General features: G+C 44.6%; 1 protein-coding gene across 1 annotated transcript in view; it reads right to left on the bottom strand.

Moving 5' to 3' along the window:
* The window catches only part of LOC118084387 (connector enhancer of kinase suppressor of ras 2-like), a 315,789-nt gene that overhangs the window by 184,742 nt on the left and 109,586 nt on the right, over positions 1 to 21,461 (bottom strand). The window contains exons 3-4 of the mRNA XM_035113863.2: positions 15,691 to 15,893; positions 11,760 to 11,847 (exon numbers count right to left, since the gene is read on the bottom strand). Of these exons, the coding sequence (XP_034969754.1) occupies positions 11,760 to 11,847; positions 15,691 to 15,893 (291 nt within the window). The remainder of the gene's footprint in view (positions 1 to 11,759; positions 11,848 to 15,690; positions 15,894 to 21,461) is intronic.

The following is a 21,461-nucleotide window of genomic DNA, read 5'->3' as shown; positions in this document are numbered from 1 at the left end:
CACCTGGAACTCTGAAGATGAGCACTTCTGAAAATATTATTGTACATGCTCTTGTATTTAGTTTTTCAATTTATTTATTGTTTATAAAAAAGGTTACCATTTGTTCACGTACCTTCCAGCACCTTGGAATATATACTGCAGAATATATAACACATCTGCACCACATGTTAAAGGATATTGTGGCCTCTTTTAGTGGGGTGGAATTTTGAGTCCTGCTTTTTTTATTTAATTCTGCTGCATTGGGGTCCTTAGCCACAACAAGAGAACCCACACAGGAACAGCTGTATGTAGATAACCTACAAGAAGGCATGAATGTGTGTGGAGCTCTCCACAACAGATGTTCACTCACTGAAGGTGTGTCCCATGAACCGATGTAATGATTAAAAAAAAATCTTAAGGAAGCAAATAAATCACAGCCTTCATTGGATGAGAATAGAAGCAAATTGTACAATGCTGTTGACTCTCTCCTGTATTAACCCAATGTGACATGCCTTGCCTACAAAAGGCTTTCGTGGGAAATAAAAACAGCTTCTCTGAGAAAAATCTGGCTTGTCACCCGAAGGATTATTCCAAAATTATCTACCTGCAAAGTTATCTGCTTCAAGTCTAGCATTCCACAAGATCTCCCCTTCAGCAACTTCTTTAGATTTTTCTCTTCTTTAAGCTGAAATGTCAGAAGATTTCTTTCAAGCCAAAGAGATCTGATATAATTGCACAGTGACAAGGAGGCAATCAGCCTCTGGCATTGAATTGGGCTTTTGGGGGTATGCTACCACTCCCCTCTTTTTAAAAAGAAAGAAAGAAAGAAAGAAAGAAAGAAAGAAAGAAAGAAAGAAAGAAAGAAAGAAAGATCATTATCATAACGGAAACCTGCTGTCTTTTTTTTTTAATAAATAAAAAATCTAACAGCAATTTTAATATAAGCCGTATGATTTTAAAACTCTAACGGCAATTGTGAAATTAACATTCATCTGGGTAAAAAATGCTTTGACTTGAGTAATCATTAAATTATTTATATGACCTACTTCTCATCCAGCCTTAGAACTGTGCCCTGAAACTTAGTTATATGCTGAGTGATAGAAAATATTTGGGATTTTTGTTATTACTCTGTTGATATAGAGCTTAACAGGATGGTTAACTTTAATAATGGAGGAATTATGGTTAAGTAGGGCCTGATCAACTGTCGTGTTCAAAAATCCAGAGCACTATTCCTCATTAGGCAATCTGTTAAATCCACATTAGTGGCCCTGGTTATCTCCAATTGACCCATTCAGCCTCTGCTCCTGCTTTTCACACTCTCATTAACCAGAACCACATCTTTTCCAACTCCTAGCTGGCAGCAGCCAGGAGTTGGTAGCAAGGCTTGTATCTCATCAGCAAAAGAATTTATGCTTGCACAAGAGGACTTTCTCCTCATTCTTCTGCCTGTGTGCCCCCGAAACCTGTTCTTGTGCTCCCCCTAACTCTTCTAGGGTGTGGGGCCTGGGGGAAGTGTTGTGCAAGCTGAAGTCTTTGTGCTGATGGGACAGTTACTTAGCCAAGGCAAATCTAAAAAAAATGTAGTATAAACACTGACAACTGGGAAACACTGGCCTGCGAGCGCTCCAGTTGGAGAACATTGCCTTTACCAAAGGTGTCATGGGCTTTGAAGACACTCGATCTCAGGACGCAAGGCAGAAACGTGCTAAGAGGAAGGCATGCTTGGCAAATCCACACCATGATCAACTCCCGCCCAGAAACCAATGTCCCCACTGTGGAAGGACGTGTGGATCCAGAATTGGCCTCCACAGTCACTTACAGGCCCATTGTTAAAACCGTGTTTATGGAAGACAATCTTACTCGGATACAAGTGAAAGAAGAAGAAGAAGAAGAAGAAGAAGAAGAAGAAGAAGAAGAAGAAGAAGAAGAAGAAGAAGAAGAAGAAGGATGCAAGTCAATGTTCCTTTACAATACTATACTGGGTGAACAATATTATAATTAGGGTTGTACCTATTCTACAAATACAGTTCATTAAGGTTGTTGAAATTTTTTTGTATTCTTCATTTTGTATTATTATTACTTTTATATTCCACCTTTTTTCTTCCAAGGAGTTCAAGTTTCCCTACAGTTCTCCCCTCTCCATTTTATTCTCACAACCATCTTGTGAAGGGAGGATTTGAATCCTGATCTCACAGGTCCTAGTCTAATATGCTACCTGCTATCCCACATTGGCATGGATGTTCAACATGGAGCAATGATTTGCTAAAAAAAAAGTCTTTTCACCCTGAAGATAAAGCACAGATAAAAAAGAAGCAAGGACTGCTCAGGGGAGCCTGACCTAATGAGCATAATTACTCTCCTCAGTAGGCCTTGCCCCTATGAGGCAGTTGTGAAGACTGAAGCTTCCTGCCTTCTCACAGCTATCTAAATCTTCTCACAGCTATCTAAATCCCTCCCAGGTCCTTGCCAAGCAATCTGAGACTCCACTGACATGTTCACCTGGGCTCCTCCCTCTTCATACCTATTCTGGTCCTGGGAGAATGGGGGAAAGGGAGCAGCAGGGGGGGGACACCCTGGCTTCTTTACCAGCCTGACTCATCCCTGCCTCTTGACCCCCTTCCTCTTGCGTCAGCTTGGGGCCTCTCTCTGTCACAGACGCTCCTAGCTCACTAAGTCCAATTAGCCCTTCAACTTCCAAAAGCTCTTCTTCCTCGTCTTCTCCCTCTGACCACCACCAGCCCCTGGGCTCTGAGTCTTCTTGCCTTGGGAGTTCCCCAGCTGGTGCCTTCCACTATTCCTCCATGTCAGGGATCCCCAAACTAAGGCCTTCTAAATCCGGCCCGCGGACGGTCCGGAAATCAGCATGTTTTTACATGAGTAGAATGTGTCCTTTTATTTAAAATGCACCTCTGGGTTATTTGTGGGGCCTGCCTGGTGTTTTAGCATGAGTAGAATGTGTCCTTTTATTTAAAATGCATCTCTGGGTTATGTGTGGGGCATAGGAATTCATTCCTTTTTTCCCCTTCAAAATATAGTCCGGCCCCCCACAAGGTCTGAGGGACAGTGGACCGGCCCCTGGCTGAAAAAGTTTGCTGACCCCTGCTCCATGTCCTGTCAGTCCATGACAGTAATTTGTAAATCGTTATCAGCTTTTTCTAATGTTGCATTTTAAAGTGTTGTCATCTTCCCTGATATCCTAGGGTGAGAGGGGGAGGGGATAATAAATCAAATCAACAACAACAACAACAACAACAACAACAACAACAACATAGAATAAATTCCATTATTATTCTTAATCTGGAAGTATGGAACATCCCCATTTACTTGCTAGAAGACACATACCCCCTCGGGGCTCTGTACAATATTTGTTCTACGAAATGAAAAGGAGAAAAGAAACTGTGAGCATGTAATTCAACAGTGCATGCAACCTGCAATGTAATGGAAAGAATGGTTGCTTTTTGTTTGTTTTTTTGTTAGTAAAATGAGGTGTGTTTTTTTTAAAGGAAGAAAAGGTGAAGGAAGATAAGAAATGTCTACAGTATGTTTAGAAATTACAAACATTAAATCAAACAACATGCTACGGGTAACAAATGTTTATCTTGGGAGCATCGTCTAATTTTGGTTGTGGGGAATCATCTTTAGTTTGGTAAGCTTTATTAAGCTATAAAAAACTGCAGTTCTGGCTGTTTTTGTCTGTTTCTCTTCTCTCCTGGGGTTCCTATTTCTCTTTGGTAATTCAGCTTTATTGGAGTAAAGCCAAAAGGCCGTTTGTAAAATTGAATAACTCAGCAGTGCAATCCCAACATGCAGGGAAGCAAGGAACAGCACCTATACAAGATGGTGTTACCCAAGAGATATTATTATTATTATTATTATTATTATTATTATTATTATTATTATTATTATTATTATTATATCACCTTGCTTTAACTTTTCTGCAGTTTGAGCGAGAGGTCATCCACAATTCCCTTTACCCCGCCACTTTCCCCAGGAAAACCCATGGTTTAGCACTGGATTGGAACAAATGGCATTCAGGTTCTTTTTTGCGGAGTGCTGTTTGTTTGTTTTGATTTAGCACTTAAGAACAGCTTTTCCAGGCACAGGAGAAGTGGAAGTGTGGATAATCCCTGACTTTCAGCTGTCAAAATGATTGGTGAAACATTTATATGGTGTGAGCCAGAGTGCTTCTGTGGTTAAAGTGCCAGACTAGGACATGGGAGACTAGGGTTCAAATCCCCCACTCAGCCAGGAAGCTCAACAGCTGGCTGGTGTCTGCCATGTACAAATGAGATAACCCAAACCCTCCACCCATACACAAATCTGTGAAACTCATATTCTGCCCCAAAATAATCATATAATCCTCTCACATCTGGAGAGAATGAATGAGCCCTTGAAAATGGGGGAGGGGGAATTTCAGCGTCCAATTAGCAGAAAGAGCCTCAGCCAGTGCTAAAAGCCTTCCAGAAAAGCCAAGTTTTCACCAAGAAGCAAGGCAGGACCCCCCTCCCCACTGTGCTGGGACGGCATTCTATCAAGTTAGTTACATCACCCAAAAGTGACTGCTCTCAACTATGCCTTTTCCACTCTCAAGTGGGAGAGAATTTGCCACACCCCTCCTCTCCTGAAAAGTCTAGGGTTAGGCATGCAGACTGTTCAGTTCAGGGATGGGCCATTGCCAGGCTTCTTAAATTAGCCCCACTCCACCCTCTTTTATGGTAGTGCCCTCCCTCCCTCTGTCCCCCGTGTAGGCTTTGCTACTCACCCTATTTGGGGGCTGGGTAGGAATTTGGTGGGAAGGGAGCCCCAATTGTGGCCCAAGAGAGGTGAAGGATCAGATCTGTCCCCACCTGCCCAGACCACTTATTGGATAACTAATTTGGAATACAGGTGGCGATCATTTCATGCAGGGGTTCCGTTCCCCTGCCATAGCTGCCAAGTTATCCCTTTTTTAAAGGGATTTCCCCTTATGCTGAATAGGCTTCCTCGCGAGAAAAGGGAAAACTTGGCAGCTATGTCCCCTGCACAAAATGCATTGGTGGAGCACATTTAAGCCCCTCTGGGCTGTCATTTCCTACCCCCATTCTGCCCTCTTCCAGATCCAAAAGAAAACATGTGGCGGCAATCATGCATCAATTGGACTCGCCTAAAATGGTTGTTGCCTGTACATAAAATGGCAATCAAAATTATCAAGGCAACGGGGAGTTTTTTGGCTTGGCGAAAAGGCAAGTAAGAGGTGACAGGATAAAAGCGTATAAATTCATGCACAGCATGGGGAAAGTAGCAAGAGAAAGCTTTTCTTCCTCTCTCGGAATAACATTAGAACTTGGGGATTTCAGCCAATGAAGCTGATTGTTGAATGCCGAATCTGATACTCCTGCTTCTGCACCCACCCTTCATTGAGTTCTCTGCGGCCGCACCCCTCACCCTCTCAGTAACCAACAGAGACACAAGGCACTGGGGAGCCAGGTGTGTAATGCTGGTTGGACTAATGGGGGCCATGACAAAGATGTATAAAATGATACATGCTGTTCAGAAAGTGAATAGGGAGTAATTCTCTCCCTTCTCATTACCTGAGACCTAGAGGTCATCTGATGAACCTGAATGCTGGAAGATTCAAAGGCAAACAAAAGAAAACATGGTGCAATTTCGCTCCCACAGGACACAGTGATGGCCACCAACTTGGATGGCTTTAAAAGACAAATTCACGAAGAAGAAGAAGAAGAAGAAGAAGAAGAAGAAGAAGAAGAAGAAGAAGAAGAAGAAGAAGAAGAAGAAGGCGGCTACCAGTGGCTAATAGCCACGTTGGATTTGTTTGCATCACTGCTGTTGGAGGCAGTATGCTTCTCAATACCAGCTGCTGGGAGCTGCAGGTAGGTAGAGGGTTGCTCAGGTCCTGCTTGTGGAGAACAGGATGGGCCACTGGTCTGATCCAGTAGGGCTCTGCTTATGTTCTTGGTTCTTTCCTGCCCAGACTACTATAATTTGGCTAATCTGCTTAACCAGTTTGTGCAGATAGGTTATGTTTTAAACAAATATAGCCAATTAAGACTTCTTTGCCATGTATGTTGCATCTTGAGCCTTTTTTCATGGGTGTGAGAGTAAAAAGTCAGCTGGCAAAGGAACAACTTCAGAGCAGGACCTGAAGAGAACAGGCAGTCCACATATGTCTGGGGGTGGTAGTGGAGGAAGTCCTTCAAATAAGCATACCCCAAGCCATTTAAGAACCAGAACATGGAAATGAACCTGGAAATGTTATCAATGCAAATTTCATAACACTAGAGTAATAAGCAACCAGCAACCAGCATCCTAGACTATAATAATAATAATTTATTATTTATACCCCGCCCATCTGGCTGGGTTTCCCCAGCCACTCTGGGCGGCTTCCAACCAAATATTAAAAACAGCACAGCATCAAACATTAAAAACTTCCCTAAACAGGGCCGCCTTCAGTTGTCTTCTGAAAGTAGAATAGTTACTTATTGCCTTGACATCTGCTGGGAGGGCGTTCCACAGAGCAGGTGCCACTACCGAGAAGGCCTTTTGTCTGGTTCCCTGTAACCTCACTTCTTGCAATGAGGGAACCGCCAGAAGGCCCTCGGTACTGGATCTCAGTGTCCGGGCTAAATGGTGGGAGTGGAGACGCTCCTTCAGGTATACTGGACCGAGGCCGTTTAGGGCTTTAAAGGTCAGTACCAACACTTTGAATTGTGCTCGGAAACGTACTGGGAGCCAGTGTAGATCTCTCAGGACCGGTGTTATGTGGTCCTGGTAGCAACTCCCAGTCACTAGTCTAGCTGCCGCATCCTGGATTAATTGCAGTTTCCGGGTCACCTTCAAAGGTAGCCCCACGTAGAGCGCATTGCAGTAGTCCAAGCGGGAGATAAGCATGCATCACTCTGGCGAGACAGTCCGGTAGGGTCTTAGCCTGCATACCAGATGGAGCTGGTAGACAGCCGCCCTGGACACAGAATTAACCTGTGCCTCCATGGACAGCTGTGAGTCCAAAATGACTCCCAGGCTGCGCACCTGTCTGTCAGGGGCACAGTTAACCCATTCAAGACCAGGGACTCCTCCACACCTACCCGCCTCCTGTCCCCAAAAAACAGTACTTCTGTCTTGTCAGGATTCAACTTCAATCCATTAGCCACCATCCATCCTCCAACCGCCTCCAGGCACTCACACAGGACCTTCACCGCCTTCACTGGTTCTGATTTAAAAGAAAGGTAGAGCTGGGTGTCATCTGCATACTGATGAACACCCAGCCCAAACCCCCTGATGATCTCTCCCAGCGGCTTCATATAGATATTAAAAAGCATGGGGGAGAGAATGGAAACCTGAGGCAGTGGCACCCCGCAAGTGAGTGCCCAGGGGTCTGAACACTCATCCCCCCCCAATTTCTGAACACAGCCCAGGAGGAAGGAGTGGAACCACTGTATAACAGTGCCCCCAGCTCCCAGCCCCTCTAGACGGTCCAGAAGGATGTTATGGTCGATGGTGTCAAAGGCCGCTGAGAGATCCAGCAGAACTAGGAAACAGCTCTCACCTTTGTCCCTAGCTCGCCGGAGATCATCGACCAGCACAACCAAGGCAGTTTCAGTCCCATGGTGAGGCCTGAATCCCGACTGGAAGGGATCCAAATGGTCCGCTTCTTCCAGGCGTGCCTGGAGTTGTTCGGCAACCACCTGCTCAAACACCTTGCCCAAGAATGGTAGATTTGAGACTGGGCGGTAGTTGGCCATATTGGCCGGGTCTAAAGATGTTTTTTTAAGAAGCGGTTTAATGACCGCCTCTTTCAGTGGGTGTGGGAATGCTCCCTCATAGAGGGAAGCATTCACCACCCCACGGAGCCCATCGCCCAGCCCTTCCCGGCTCGCTTTCGCCCCTCTCGCCTGGAGAGGGTGCTTTGCAGCCAGACAGTCAATAGCCCTGGTTAAGTCCACGTTCCAGCGAGCCACCAGGGAATCAGCTGAAAGGCCATCAACATGGGATAAAACATCCCCTACCACTCTCTGGAAGCCAATTGGATCTATTAAGTGGTGGGGGAAGGGTCACAGAGAAGTCCAGTTGCACCAACAATTTGGTCTTGGCAATTAAGTTTCCTTTCCTTCTTCCTTCTTGTATGCCATCTATGGTGTCATTATTGTTCTGCTTTTTAAAAAACTTTGCATTGGTTTGAATTGGCAACTCATTTTCATTTTTATGAACCACCTTGGAAATTATGAGTGCCAGTCAACAGAATGTTGCTCAGAATGGACCCACTGAAATTACCGGTAATGAACATGACGAAGTTACATCCATTAATTTCATTGGGTCTGAAATTAGGGCCTATCCACACTTATAGCTCACATTTTAAAGCTCCACGTCCAAGCATCCTCCCCCCCCCACTTTTTTTCTTTTTGCTCCGTAGCTTTCACCGTGAATACCTGCTCTTTAAAGCTGAATTAGAGCAAATGGCAATCCATGGGAAACCTGAATTGCCATTTGTTGCACTTCAGCTTTAAAGAGCGGGATTTCGTGGGGGAAATTCCAGGGCTAAAAAGAGTGTTCAGACCAAGACTTGGAAAGTGTGGACCTGTGCCTGGAAAGAGTGGGACAAAAGGTAAGTGTGGACAACCATTTTAAGTGTGTCCAATTTACACACAATCACCAATGCATGGGTCCTTTTGGACCAGAAAGAGGGCAGAATGGGGGTGGGGTGGGGGTGGGGTATGATTATGTGTACTCTGCCTACACATAAAGGGGCTGGGAATGAAACCCTCGCATGAAATGGTCACCACCTGTACCACCCATTTATGAAAAGATTACATTTATTTTTAAAATGTAGAAAGAGTGTGTGTGTAATTAAAGTAACCAGCTAGTAAATAAGTAAGGTATGGTGGCTGGGATGGAAGGACTTCAGTTGGTGATTCTGGGTTTTCCCCAGCTATCAAAAACATGAAACTCGTCCACACTTATGATGCAGAAAGATTACAAAAACTGAAATTATGGAGGCACAGTCCAATCATCCAAGGAGCACAAAAATATGGAAGGCTCTCTCTCTACACTTGATGGTCAAGTATGCCTTTGAAGTTTTCATTTCTGCAGCAAGGGAAGGCATTCAATCAGCTTGCCCATCTGGACCCCAAGGCAGTTCTCTCTCTTTTACACACACACACACACACACACACACACACACACACACACACACTGCCTGTACTAGTCGAAAATACTTCAAATGGAATATCCATTTTAGAAGACGTGGCTTCCATTTAACTCTCAAACACCAAGAGGATAAATCAATCACAGCTGGGCTTTTGAGCTAACGATGCCAATCAAACATCATTCCTTTTAATTTATGCATCAGAAAGGCAACTCAAATTTCCTTTGCAGCAAACCTAATTATTTCAGGTCAGAGAATAAAGGCCTTCAGTTGTGGAGTGTATCTGAAAATTTCCCCCCTGTTTTGTAGAGTGAAATGAATTAATTTCAAAGAACAGACCAGGCCTGGGCAGAAAAATCTGATGGTTTTCTATTTGATAACACAAAGCGTTCTTTGCCCAGATTCATTGGGGATTCATATCACACAACAGAAAAATCTATTTGCTTTCTATACCCACCTCATTTAAATTAGAGATTGGTTAGATGGAGCTTTCCCCCCAAATGCATAAAGGTATTCTGTGAACAGCTTAGAAAAGGGCCAAAACTCAGGTAGTCAGATGGTTAATTAAACAATAGAATCATTTACTTAAGGCCAAAGGGGTTATGTTGAGGAGAAACATGGGATATAGGTTTATAAAATGACAAAACTGTGAAGAGGCTGGACAGAAATATATAATTTTATTCCACTCTTATGCTACCAGAACTTAGAGGCACTCAGCAGACTAAATCAGCCATAGACAAACAACATATAACATGCCCAGCCCTACCATTAGGTAGAGTGAGGTGGCTGCCTTACACAACATTTGCTAGGAGACAGGCTAAAAGCTGTTGGAAGAAAGAGATGAAAGCTCCATTCCCCCCCCCCCCAGTCCCAGCCACTCTGGCCAACAGTCAGAGACAGCGGCAGAGTTTACGTCCGCGCTGCCTGAGGTGGGCGAGCAGGGTGCCCCCCTCGGGGGGGGGGGGACACGGATGGCACCCTCCCGAGCACTGCAGTTCAGGGTAGAAGAGGGGTGGGGAAGCCGCTGCCCACTCTCCTCCTGCTCTCCACTGCTGGGTCAGGCCTGACCCGCCACCCAAGCTGCTACGGCCAGGCTGCGGCTGAGGAGCTTTGCTGCTCACTCTCCCCCTGCTCTCCATCACCAGGTCAGGCGTGACCCAGTGGTGGAGGTGGAGCTGCTGTGGCTGGCAGGGCCAGCTCTAAGGCAAGGCTGGGTGGCGCAGGGCGCCAGGGCGCTGGGCCGCCAGGGGGGTGCCGTGTGGCTGTGCCCGCCAGCCGCACTGGGAAACGGGGCGGGGGGGCGGGCGCCGGAGGCATCTTCGAACCAGATACGCTTAAGACGGTCCTGGTGGCTGGGCACACCCCACTGGGATCAGGGTAGGATGCGCTCTGCTGCCGAGTCAGACATGATTCAGCAGTGCCTCACAGCCAAGGATAGTGGGTGGCGGCATTGCCACAAACTCTCCTACTCTCCACTGTCGGGTCAGACCTGACCTGGTGATGGAGCTACTGCAGCCAGGCATGCCTCGCCGCTGTCGAGGAGGGCTGTTTTCCACTGCTGAGTCAGAAGTGACCCAGCGGCGGAGCCACTGCCACTGAGTACAAGGTGTGCTGCAGCCAAGGAGGGTGGGCAGCTGTGCTGCCGCCCACTCGCCTGCTCTCCTCCCACGGGTCAGGCCTGGTGCAGCTTCTTTGGGTGCGGAGCCAGGCTCCGATGAAGGTGCCTGCTATGGGGGCACCTGTTTGTGCCCCCTCTCAAAATTGTGCCTGGGGCCACGACACTCACACCCCTACACACTATGCCTCTGGTCAAAGTTGATGGGAGTTGAGGTCCACCAACATCTGGAGAGCCACAGGTTCCTCATCCCTTCAGTAGGGTATGGGGGTCATTGAGTTTATCCAAAAGCTTTGCTACGAAGGTGAGTTTTGAAGGGTGATTTCCAGAGAAGGAAGGGTCAGCAAATGGACAAATGAAGCTATTCCATGAATTAGGAGTTTTTTGGGTGGTGCGGCACTTTGTATTTCCATCATTATTACATATTGTGAACTGATTAAATTCTAATTGTGCAATGTGGCTTTAGTTGTAAAGAGTTTTCAACGAAATTGGAAGTGGGGGCTCACATGGTATCTTCATTATATATATTTAGGAACTAGGGAGAAACATTCCTCTTCTCCCAAGCCTTTGGCTAATTAAACAATCTATGGCCTTTTGTGTGGGGTATTGTTTTGAGAAACCTCATGCTAAGGGGAGGGGGGGCAAATACGGCCCTCCAATTCTGTCTACCTGGCCCTTGAGACAGTCCTGCTCCACACGATCTTCTGAGTCACACACCCTCTCCCAAGACCATGTCCTCCTATGGGTTTTCTATTGCATTCTCCTTCAGTATTTTTGTCTGGTTGGAATACATTCTTGAACTCTGTAATTCCTGTGGTTTAAACCATAGAAACATTTAAGGGCCAGGCTTTGTAAGCTGAGGAAACCCATTTTTGCTGGAAACCACTGCTTTGATGTTTCTTGCTTTGCCTAAGCACAACAAAAGCTGTGCAGAGGCCTCAGCAGCCAAGGAAGGAGACATAACTGCGTCCTTCCACTATGGAAGTAATTTAGGAGTAATTTAGTAGAAGATTAACTAGCTCTTACCTGCTGCACTATGGTTGTTAGTTCCAGGCACAGTTGAACAATGTTATTTTTCAGCAGTGAGTATTCTGTCACACTGACAAATGGAGACCTATTAAGAATAGGGGATTTAGAGAGAAAGCAAGTTAGGAGTCTTCACATTTATAGTTCCGGTAATCAGTCTAATGCTATGCACTATTCATATTTCCTATAAGGAGAGTCTGACTAATGAGCATGTGCACACTGATTTTGTACAATTTTGCACTGTATTAATGGAAATATGCCAAACTATTAATAGGCCAAAGAAAGGGCAGGTTCAAAAAGTCCTAGTCAACTGCCTTCTTGGCTTCTTGCACTGTAATTATTAAAAATGGGACTGTGCACATTCTTTCACAAGCCTTTCACAAAGCTCTGTGAAAGCAGCAGAGGGCCCTGTGTTTATTTTTTGGCATTTACGCTAAAAAAATTCAGTCCATACATTCAAATGGGCACATGACACAGTCTTCCATGTGTTTGAGAGGAAGAAGAAAAAGAAGAAAAGACTGAAAGGACTTGCACTTCAAAAAAATTCCCCTGCATGAGGAAATATAATGCAACAGGAATGTTAACTATCCACATATCGGATATTCGAGTTGCAAGCGTATGCATATATGTACCTGGGAGTAAATCCCATTGAACTCAGTAAGAATTTATTCTGAATACACATGTGCAGGAAGGGGGGCAGAGAGTGAGTGAGTGAGTGAGTGGGGAGATAATGCTTGAAATAAGCAGTCCCCCAATACAATCTGAATTAGCAGGGTATAGCCTCCGTTTATAGTTCTTTGCAAACTGCTTAGAAGTTTTATTTACAGTTAAGTGGAATACTAATTTTAGTAAGTATAAACAAACATATAAATAACTAAGGGATGGTTTACAATACATATGATGAAATACAGACTGAAAAGTTGGGGTCTCTGTCAGAGTCCTTGGAGACCCAATCACAATATAGGGTTAGATTGATCCTTATGTTTATGCTTGCAAAGCAGGTGTGGAGAAACCTGAGGCCCTCTAATGCTGCTGAACTACAACTCCCACCATCCCATGTCACTGGCCATGCTTGCTGGGAGTTGTAGTTCAGCAACATCTGGAGAGCCAAGGGTTCCCCATCATTGTTGCAAATGACTCAAGAATTGTTGGGAGGTGCAGAGTGGTGGGGTGGTGGGAGATTGCCTGAATTTGAATCCAGCCTGAAAATGTTGCCTTTTCCAGCTTGACAAATGGCAGATCACCTTCCCTGCTCAATAACTGCTTATCTCCTGAAGAGCAGATAAGACTGTTGCTCAGTCACCTTCCAATGATATATGAATTTGTTCACTCCAGGTAAACCTAGAATTCACCATCTCGAGCAGGGTTGAGTCCAACATGTGCCCTGTTCTGCCCTTTTCTTTTGCTAATGAAAAGGACAAAACATATTATTTGTGAATTGCCTTCTACATGTGTGTCAAGGCAATTTATTATAAACATATAATAAAAAGCTAGTTTTAAAAACTACAAAAATAATTGAAGTCAGATGCAAAAACAATACCAAATGAACATCTATAGCAGAGACTTTTTCAATGAGCTGGACAAATTAATGTCATTTCAGCACTGTACAAATACTTAAAAGTAAATAAGTTCCAGGCCTTTGGAACAGTATTGAAACATCCTTTTAATATCACCTGGACACACTTAATATTTTAAAGATTGTTCTACCATCTTTAGAGTCTGGTATTAGTACTTTTGGTCTCCCCTAAATGATAGCAGTTGGTTCACTTTAGTGTTGAGATGGTTTTTAGCTCTTAAATGTAATATGAGTTTTCTGCTGGGTGTCGTTCCATTCCTTCATGCAAACTTTGGCATTTAGTGTTCTTGTTTAAATCTTATACTCAGGCCACCTAGAGAATTAATGATAAGGTGTTCATCCTCCCTCCCATGTGATTTGGGGTGTGATCATGTGGGAGTGGCCCTGAACCAGCCTGGAAACAGTCCAACCTGGATCCAAACTGATTCAGAGGCCTTGCACAGTCAAGCAACACAGACCTGATTAAACACTCTGGGTGGACCCTATTCAACCTGGGGCTGCTGTAACCTGATGCAGCTGAATCGCAGGTCAGTTTGGGATCCATGATTTGGCTGGATCTGGTGTACAGCCCTAATGAATATTTATTTATATTCATGTTTATAAGTTGTGGGAAATGTTAAACAGTGGACAGTCATGGCCACCTGCTTCAGACTGCACCTTTACTGCAGTTGAGGCCACCAGTAAATACTCTGGTGTAGCCCTGTGGTGTTGCTTAGGTTGTACCGCTTTGCTTAAGGATGGAGGAGAAATTTGTCTGGTTCACAGTTTTAAGCAAATCAACATCATCTGCACCTCACAGACTAGAATGCACATCAGAAAATCACCATCCTTTCCATTTTGCACTTCTCCGAATTTTGCAGTACATCTCCCGGCTCAAAGAAAATACCAAAATGCATTATAAATACGTATTAAGGATAAAACATGTTCAGAAATGAATGGATTGATATATAATTATTTAAATTTGCCTTCTGTGTGGATTTTTTTATTTTTTAAAAAAATCACAGATTAATTTAATTATTTGAACTGACTTAACAATATTTCTTTACCACTTAATGGAAGGAGGGGGAGGAGGAGGAGGTGTCCCTCTAAGTGGTTTACATGAAATTATATGAAAATCTAAAATGGGATGGGAGACACTTATGAACAAACACATGTGAAACTGACACAGACCTGCCCATAGCTACCGTAAGTCTTTGCTGAGAATCCTATCACTCTGATATCAATCATGATATTTCAATTAGTATTTTATTGGAGAACAACTCCCATTTCTGCAGCCAGGTCCTGAAACCCCACCTCAAGCCATGACAAATGAACAATGCGAAACTGAATGTTGCAGAGGGAAGGGAACCCTCCAGCTTGGTGTTTCTTTCCTGGTATATTCTGCAACATGCTGCTCACTCAAAAATAGTGCATTAAGTGGTGGATTTATACTGGACAGTCTACCCATCATTTCACTGAAATGCTTCCCCAAGGTTCCAGCATTGTTACTATTTAGGGAAGCAACTCGTGCACTTTGGCATTTTCTGCTATTGCTCCTGTTCTGTGGAATGCATTTCGCTCTGCCACCATAGGTGAAGCAGCAACCGCTAATTGCCTCAGACATCTTGTAAAGACTTATCTTTTTGCCCAGGCTTTTCCTGATCCATAACATTGGACCATGATTGATGTGCACGAGCCCCCCAAATCTATGTATTATTTACTTTCATATGTCTTGATGTGTTTTTACTAGATTTAGGCTGTATTTTTGTTTCCACATATACAGTGGTACCTCTGGTTGCAAACGAGATCCGCTCCAGAGGCCTGTTTGCAACATGAAAAGGCTGCATCCTGAAGTGCCGAATCTGTGCATGCGCATGACACAATTCGGCACTTCTGCACATACACAAAGCGTGATTTAGTGCTTCTGCACATGTGTGCGCACCGAACCCGGAAGTAACCCGTTCCAGGACTTCTGGGTTCGGCGCAGGACGCAACCTGAAAAGACGTAACATGAGGTATGACTGTACTGTTTTCGTATCGTACATAGTGTCCACCAGTTAGAAATTTTTAAAATACTAAATGGTTGAAAAATGTTTTTAAACAAAACAAACCAAACAAAAATGTGCAAAAGGGCAAGAACAATCTAGAACATTTGCTGCATAACTAGTTACAGGAGTTCGGCAGAAAACTTCAGGGAGACATGCACTGATAGGAAACAAAGCAGTGCACCTATAGCTGGCTTGCTACCATTATATGAACACAAATTGCTGTGCATGCACAATGAAAAGAACATCTGGAGAGGTTCAAAGGCAGAAAATACAAAGCCAATCTTGTATCTTTCAAACATGTCTTTAAAAAAAAAATTACTTCAATTACCTGTCCAGCCAGGCAAGCAAGTTCTTGGCAGCACCAATGAGGTCAACCACAGAGGTAAGAAAATCATTTGGCAGTCTTCTGGAGGCCCTGCCATCATAATGGCCACTCCTCCTCCTACCCGTGATGAAGTTCTGGAGGTTTTTGGCGGAGGCATTCAGCTTGTGGGAAAGAGTTCGCAGGTTTTCTGTCTCCAGACCATAATTCTGTAAGCAAATGAGACATTTGGTACATTTTAAAACACACACAATGAAACAGCAGTGTGCAAACATTTAAACTTTTTTTGGATTTCAGACATCTTTTTGAACTAGAAAAGCAAAGAGAAAATTCATTATCATTATTGATTTTGTTTACATGGCCACCTTTTGTCACCTCAAATTAGTTTTCAGCATACAAATAAAATGACACAGGACTTAAAATTCGTAAGGACCATTAGGAAACTATTTTTATTTTTTTGAAAAAGAACACCTACTTTATTAAGCTACAGTATTTGTTTTAATTAATAAAAATTAACAGTGCTGTGGCATCTTGTTCAGCGGACTCCTTGCCTACCAGCCTTGGGTTCCTGATTACTAGCACGTGAGTGACGAGAGTCAACCAGAAACGTGGTCTGGCTCCTTAGCCATTGATATTGTAGCCTCTGACTCAGTGTACTGACCAGCTCAGTTCTCTTCACCAACTGGTGTTATGGTCCTTGCTGGACTCTGAAGTCAAGACGCCAGCTACCTATGGTTCCACGTTCATCTTACCCATTCCAGAGCTCCAGAAGACCTGTCACTCACAGACCCTTGGAGACATGCTGAAACATGTAGGCATAACGCTTGTACTGTATTTGCACCCAGCGTTAGAAACCATCAAGACTCATATTTCTGAGCTAGGGTATCTAAGACCCAGCAACATATGTGGCTGATGGGTACACCTGGGCAGTGCCAGATTTACGTATAAGCTAAACAAGCTATAGCTTAGGGCCCCACTCTCTTGGGGTGGCCCCCCCAAAAATAAAGAGAAATGTACATTTCCAAAAAATAAGATAAAAAACAAATAAAATAAAACCTACATACAGCAACAGTGTTTTCTATTATGTAGGCTCCTATGATGTACGTATTTCACTTTTAATATACTTCTACTTAATTGTATTTCAGTTCAACAATTACTTTGATAAAATACATACAGTGGTGCCTCTACTTACGAATTTAATGCGTTCCAAACGCACATTTGTAAGTAGAAAAAAATTGTAAGTCGAATCCCATAGGAATGCATTGGGAGAAAAAAATCGTAAGTAGAAAAAATCCTATCTAAAAATTCGTAAGTAGAAAAAATCCTATCTAAACCGCCTCCAAGATGGCGGACGGAGCTCCATTCATAAGTAGAAACATTCGTAAGTAGAGTTATTCGTAAGTAGAGGTACCACTGTATTTTGTTATGTGCAAGTGGCTTTAGATACCTATTAGGTCCATAAATTTCCATACAGGTATAGCATATATTCAACACAAAAAACAGTGACGATTTGTTGTTGACAAAGGACAGCTGGACATACAAAGAACCCCATTACTTCCAGTAACTTAGGGCTTCATCAAACCTAAATCCAGCCCGGCACCTGGGATACCTCTTTTGCAAAACCAAGTGTCAGAGGTTCTTGCGGCTACACTTGAGTAACGACGCTCCACACCTCCTTGTCTTTAAGGTGTTTTTATTGTGCATCTTTTTTACAGTGCAAAGAGTCTGGAAAACATGTCTGCTTAGTCCGAGTCAGAACCTCGCAATGGCTTCTTTCTGTTTCACGCCCAACATCACAGCTTGGGAACCCCAAAGCGCCTCCCTTTTGCCCTACGGGGCACCGGGCGCCTCAATTCAGGCATCGGGGGGAAGGGCCGTCCTTCTGACTGCTCTTCCGTGGTCACCCCTGTCATTCCCCCCCAGCTGCTTCCTTCTCTACTCAGTGTTGAGGCTCTCTCATGCTGTCAGAGCCTCTACCCTCCCTCTCTACTTCCTGATTCCTGTAATCTGATCTGCTACTGGACTTGCTGCTCTGCGAGGAACTCAACCTGATGAGGGGGAGCCCTTAAACCAAGCAACAAAGTCAGCCCCATATACCTCCTAGATGCCTTCCCAGCTATCCAAACCAGTTATACATTTGTGGCTAGCTTAGTAGAGAAGGGCAGTAGGAATTCAACCTGACAGCATTATGCAGGGAGTACCTGCATTCTCTAGCCACTCAAGCCATTGCTGGCATCTTTGTCTGTTGTTCTTCCTTGCTTTTCAGCAACCTGCTTTCCCAGCTCCAATGCTAACAATACAAGCCACCATGCCTGCCCATAATTCATCCCTCCCCAGCTACCCAGGGAGCATACCAATTTCCTACCAATAGACTATTATCACTATCAGAGGTAGACAATACTAACAGTTTCTAGTTGCTGGATTTCAGATAAGTCAGTCAATTCCCCAAGCACTGGATTAAGTGAGTCTGTGCTTTGTCAGTTTCTTCACCAATGGGAATAGTATGACACCCCCCCACACACACACACATGCTATGGAGAGCTGCAGCCACTCTTTTTAGGGCAGGGGTGGGGAACTTCAGGGTCCAGGTCAAACCTTAGGTCCTTGCAACTCTCCTAGGCTATGTACACTCTGCAGGCCACACCCCCACTGCACCCCCCACAAGTGCTATTGCCTGGCCAGAATGCATCCTTGAAGTGTGATGATGTCTCTTGCTTGCCTGAATGGAGGCAGGAGAAGTGGGCGTGAGCATGAGAAACCTCTGGTTTTTGCACACCTGGAATGTAACCTACTGCACAATGGTCATATCCATGGTTCCACCTAGCTTTGCCTTTGCCATGTGGTCCTCACAAGGTTTTCTTTGAGGGAATGCAGCCTCTGAAAAAACTTCGCTACCGCTGCTGTAGGCAGTATTGCACTTGATATACCAGCGGGCTGACTCAAAATAAATAAGCTTCCTACGTTTCTTGTGTCTTTGTCCCAAACCAACTGGGGCTTCCAGTTCATTTCTAAGTGTAATTCAAAATGCTGGATATCAACCTATAATGCCCCGTAGAAGTTGGGACCAGGATAATTGAAAGACCACCTCCTCTGAGTCATTGTTCCATTACCCATTACTGTATCTTCAGATGTGCACTTGCCTAGGGCATGGAATAGGGCCTTTTCATGTGCACCATCCAGGCTTAGGAGTTTCCTGTTTTCACTGGGATTCTGAGTAAACAAGGCAAATGCCATTGGCAATACCAATGGAGAAGCAACTAAGGGGCATCCAGGGCTGGCCCAAGGTCAGAGTTCGAGAAAAGAGAAGCCACAACAAAGGATTGAGCGAGAGCTAAAGTCTGAGCTTAGGCAGGAGGTCCAGTAGCAGGTAGAGCACAAACTGGTATCATGGGCGTAGCTGGGGGGGGCAGCTGCCCCTCCCAATCAAGTACATCAATAAAATGCTTAACTAGCTGAGGTTCTGCCCCCCCCCCATAAATCCTGGCTACGCCCATGGTTGCTACATATTGTTCTAGAAGCAATTCCAGCCCAGCCACTGGGATTTTTGAACCAGAACTGCTGGAACCACAGCCCAACCTCAGCTAATCCTTCTCAGCTCCCTTCTCTTCAGACCTTTATTCCCAAAGAGTCCTTGTCTGTAGTCAGATATTTCTCCAGGTGGGCTAGGTCTCCAGCTAGCATTTAATGTTAAGTTTGGTTCTTCACATTTCCACATCAGTTTGAGATATTTATTATTTTAAAAGGTCCTCATTGAAAGTTCACCAGCATTTTAGTTTCTCCTAATATACACATCTTTCTATCCAATTTTGCCTAAAATGGTTCATTTTTGCACACTATTTTCAGTAATTTGTGCATTTATATGCACACACATTCCATGGCTGGAGAACTTCAGTACATAGTCAGGGATGTGCAAATGTTGAAGGCTGGCTGTATTTTGGCTCCATTATTGGTTTGGAAAGTTCACCTTTAAATGTGAACTGAATCTAATTTCTCACCAATCCCTATCCAGGCTACAGAACTCCCTTTATAAAGAGGATCGGTGGTGGGGTTATTGTTACTCGTTTCTTTGTTTTGTTAGGCAGGTTTCAAAAATATTTTGTTCCACCAAGCATTTGATTTGTTTGGAACTCGCTTTGCTGCTTGGCTGTGTGTCGATAGCTCTCTTTTAATGTACTCCGCTTTATTCCATTTGTTCGTATACATCTTTATAGCTGTAAGTTGCCTTTGGGGCCCCTTTCCAAGCCCCAGTGGTGGAGAATAAATGATTACAGAAATAAAAATAAACATAAATGTTGTCCTGACTATGAGGGAACCTGGAAAGAAAGAAAGAAAGAAAGAAAGAAAGAAAGAAAAGCAGGGGCACCCCAATATCTTTTAAAAATTCAAAATGCTCTTCAGAAGTGCATAATAAGTTTTCACAGAATTTTTGGAATCTTTGGTAATCATCTAGGATAGTAGCTGAAGTGAAAACTACAAAGCCACACACACACACACACACACACACACACACACACACACACACCAATCCTGAGGTAAATTAGAATCACTCTGTGAGCAGCATAATTGAACACAGCTTTGAACCCAAGATGTCCTTGGTCCCAGCCCAGCACTGTGACCACCAGACCCAGAATGGAGACAAAAGCGAAGCATGGGGGGTAGGGGGCTGTGGCCCCAGGAGCAGAAGCATGGGGGGCATGAACCAGGTGCCCCCCACATGCCTCCAGCACGCAAACCCCCTGGGTGAGTGCAGAGGGTGTTCTTTACCCTCAGTGCCCCGCCCTGCTCCCGCCCACCAGTTGACGTGCAGACCCGCACACGAACGGGGACAGGGTGAGGAGGGTGCTCTTCAACCTCCACACCCTGCTCCGGCCTGCGGCAGCAGTGGCTTGGTGAACGCCAAGGGTGCTCTTCCCCCTCCATGCCATGCCTATGCCCAGCAGTGGCAGCAGCAAGGGCTGAATGAGCATGCTCTGCCCCCACCTGGGAAGTGTGCACACCCACACTCGCCCTGGGTACCTGTGGACTGCACTACGGCCCTGCGTGGAGAACCTGTTTCCCTCCAGATGGTATCAGACTACATCTCGCATCATCCCTGATGAATGGCACTGCTTGGTGAGATTATTACATAATGGGCACATACCGGCACGTAGCAGGAGGAGACGGATGAAGAGTAATCACATGGCTACTGTGAAAAGGCTATAGCGCAGTGTGGCACCTGTTTTGCATTCAGAAGGCCCCAGGTTCAGTCCCTAGCATCTCCAAGTTAGAGAGCAGCTGTTAGAGAGCAGCTCTCCAGAATTTCAGACAAGGGTATCTGTCAATGTAGACAATACTGAGCTAGATGGGCCAGGGGTTTGGCTCAAAAAAATGCAGCTTCAAATGTTCGTACTGCTTTACAAAGCACTTTCCAGTTTAATATTTGGCAGTACTCAGGAAGTTGCCTCTTTCTGAGTTGGACCACTGGTTCATGTAGCTCAGTTTTGTCTACCCTGATTGGCAGCAGCTCTCCAGGGTTTCAGCCTTATCTGGAGATGCCAGAGATGGAAGTTGGGAATTTCTGCAAGCGCATATGTTCTATCACAGGGATGTGGGCCTTTCTCAGACTTTGGTCTCCACAGAGGAACATTTCTTAAAAACCTAGATCCTGGTATTTGCATTTTACAGATTCAAATCACATGTTAATGCAGCTTCAGTGGTCATGATTTAACTCCCTAGACTGACTGTATCCTAAAGTGTTAACCCAATGGTAAATAAGTGCTTTCCCCAGAGATTTCAAG

Source organism: Zootoca vivipara, chromosome Z (assembly GCF_963506605.1).
Source record: "Zootoca vivipara chromosome Z, rZooViv1.1, whole genome shotgun sequence".
NCBI lineage: Eukaryota > Metazoa > Chordata > Lepidosauria > Squamata > Lacertidae > Zootoca > Zootoca vivipara.
Note: the sequence above shows the minus strand (reverse complement) of the source record. Positions and strands in the feature narration are given on the sequence as shown.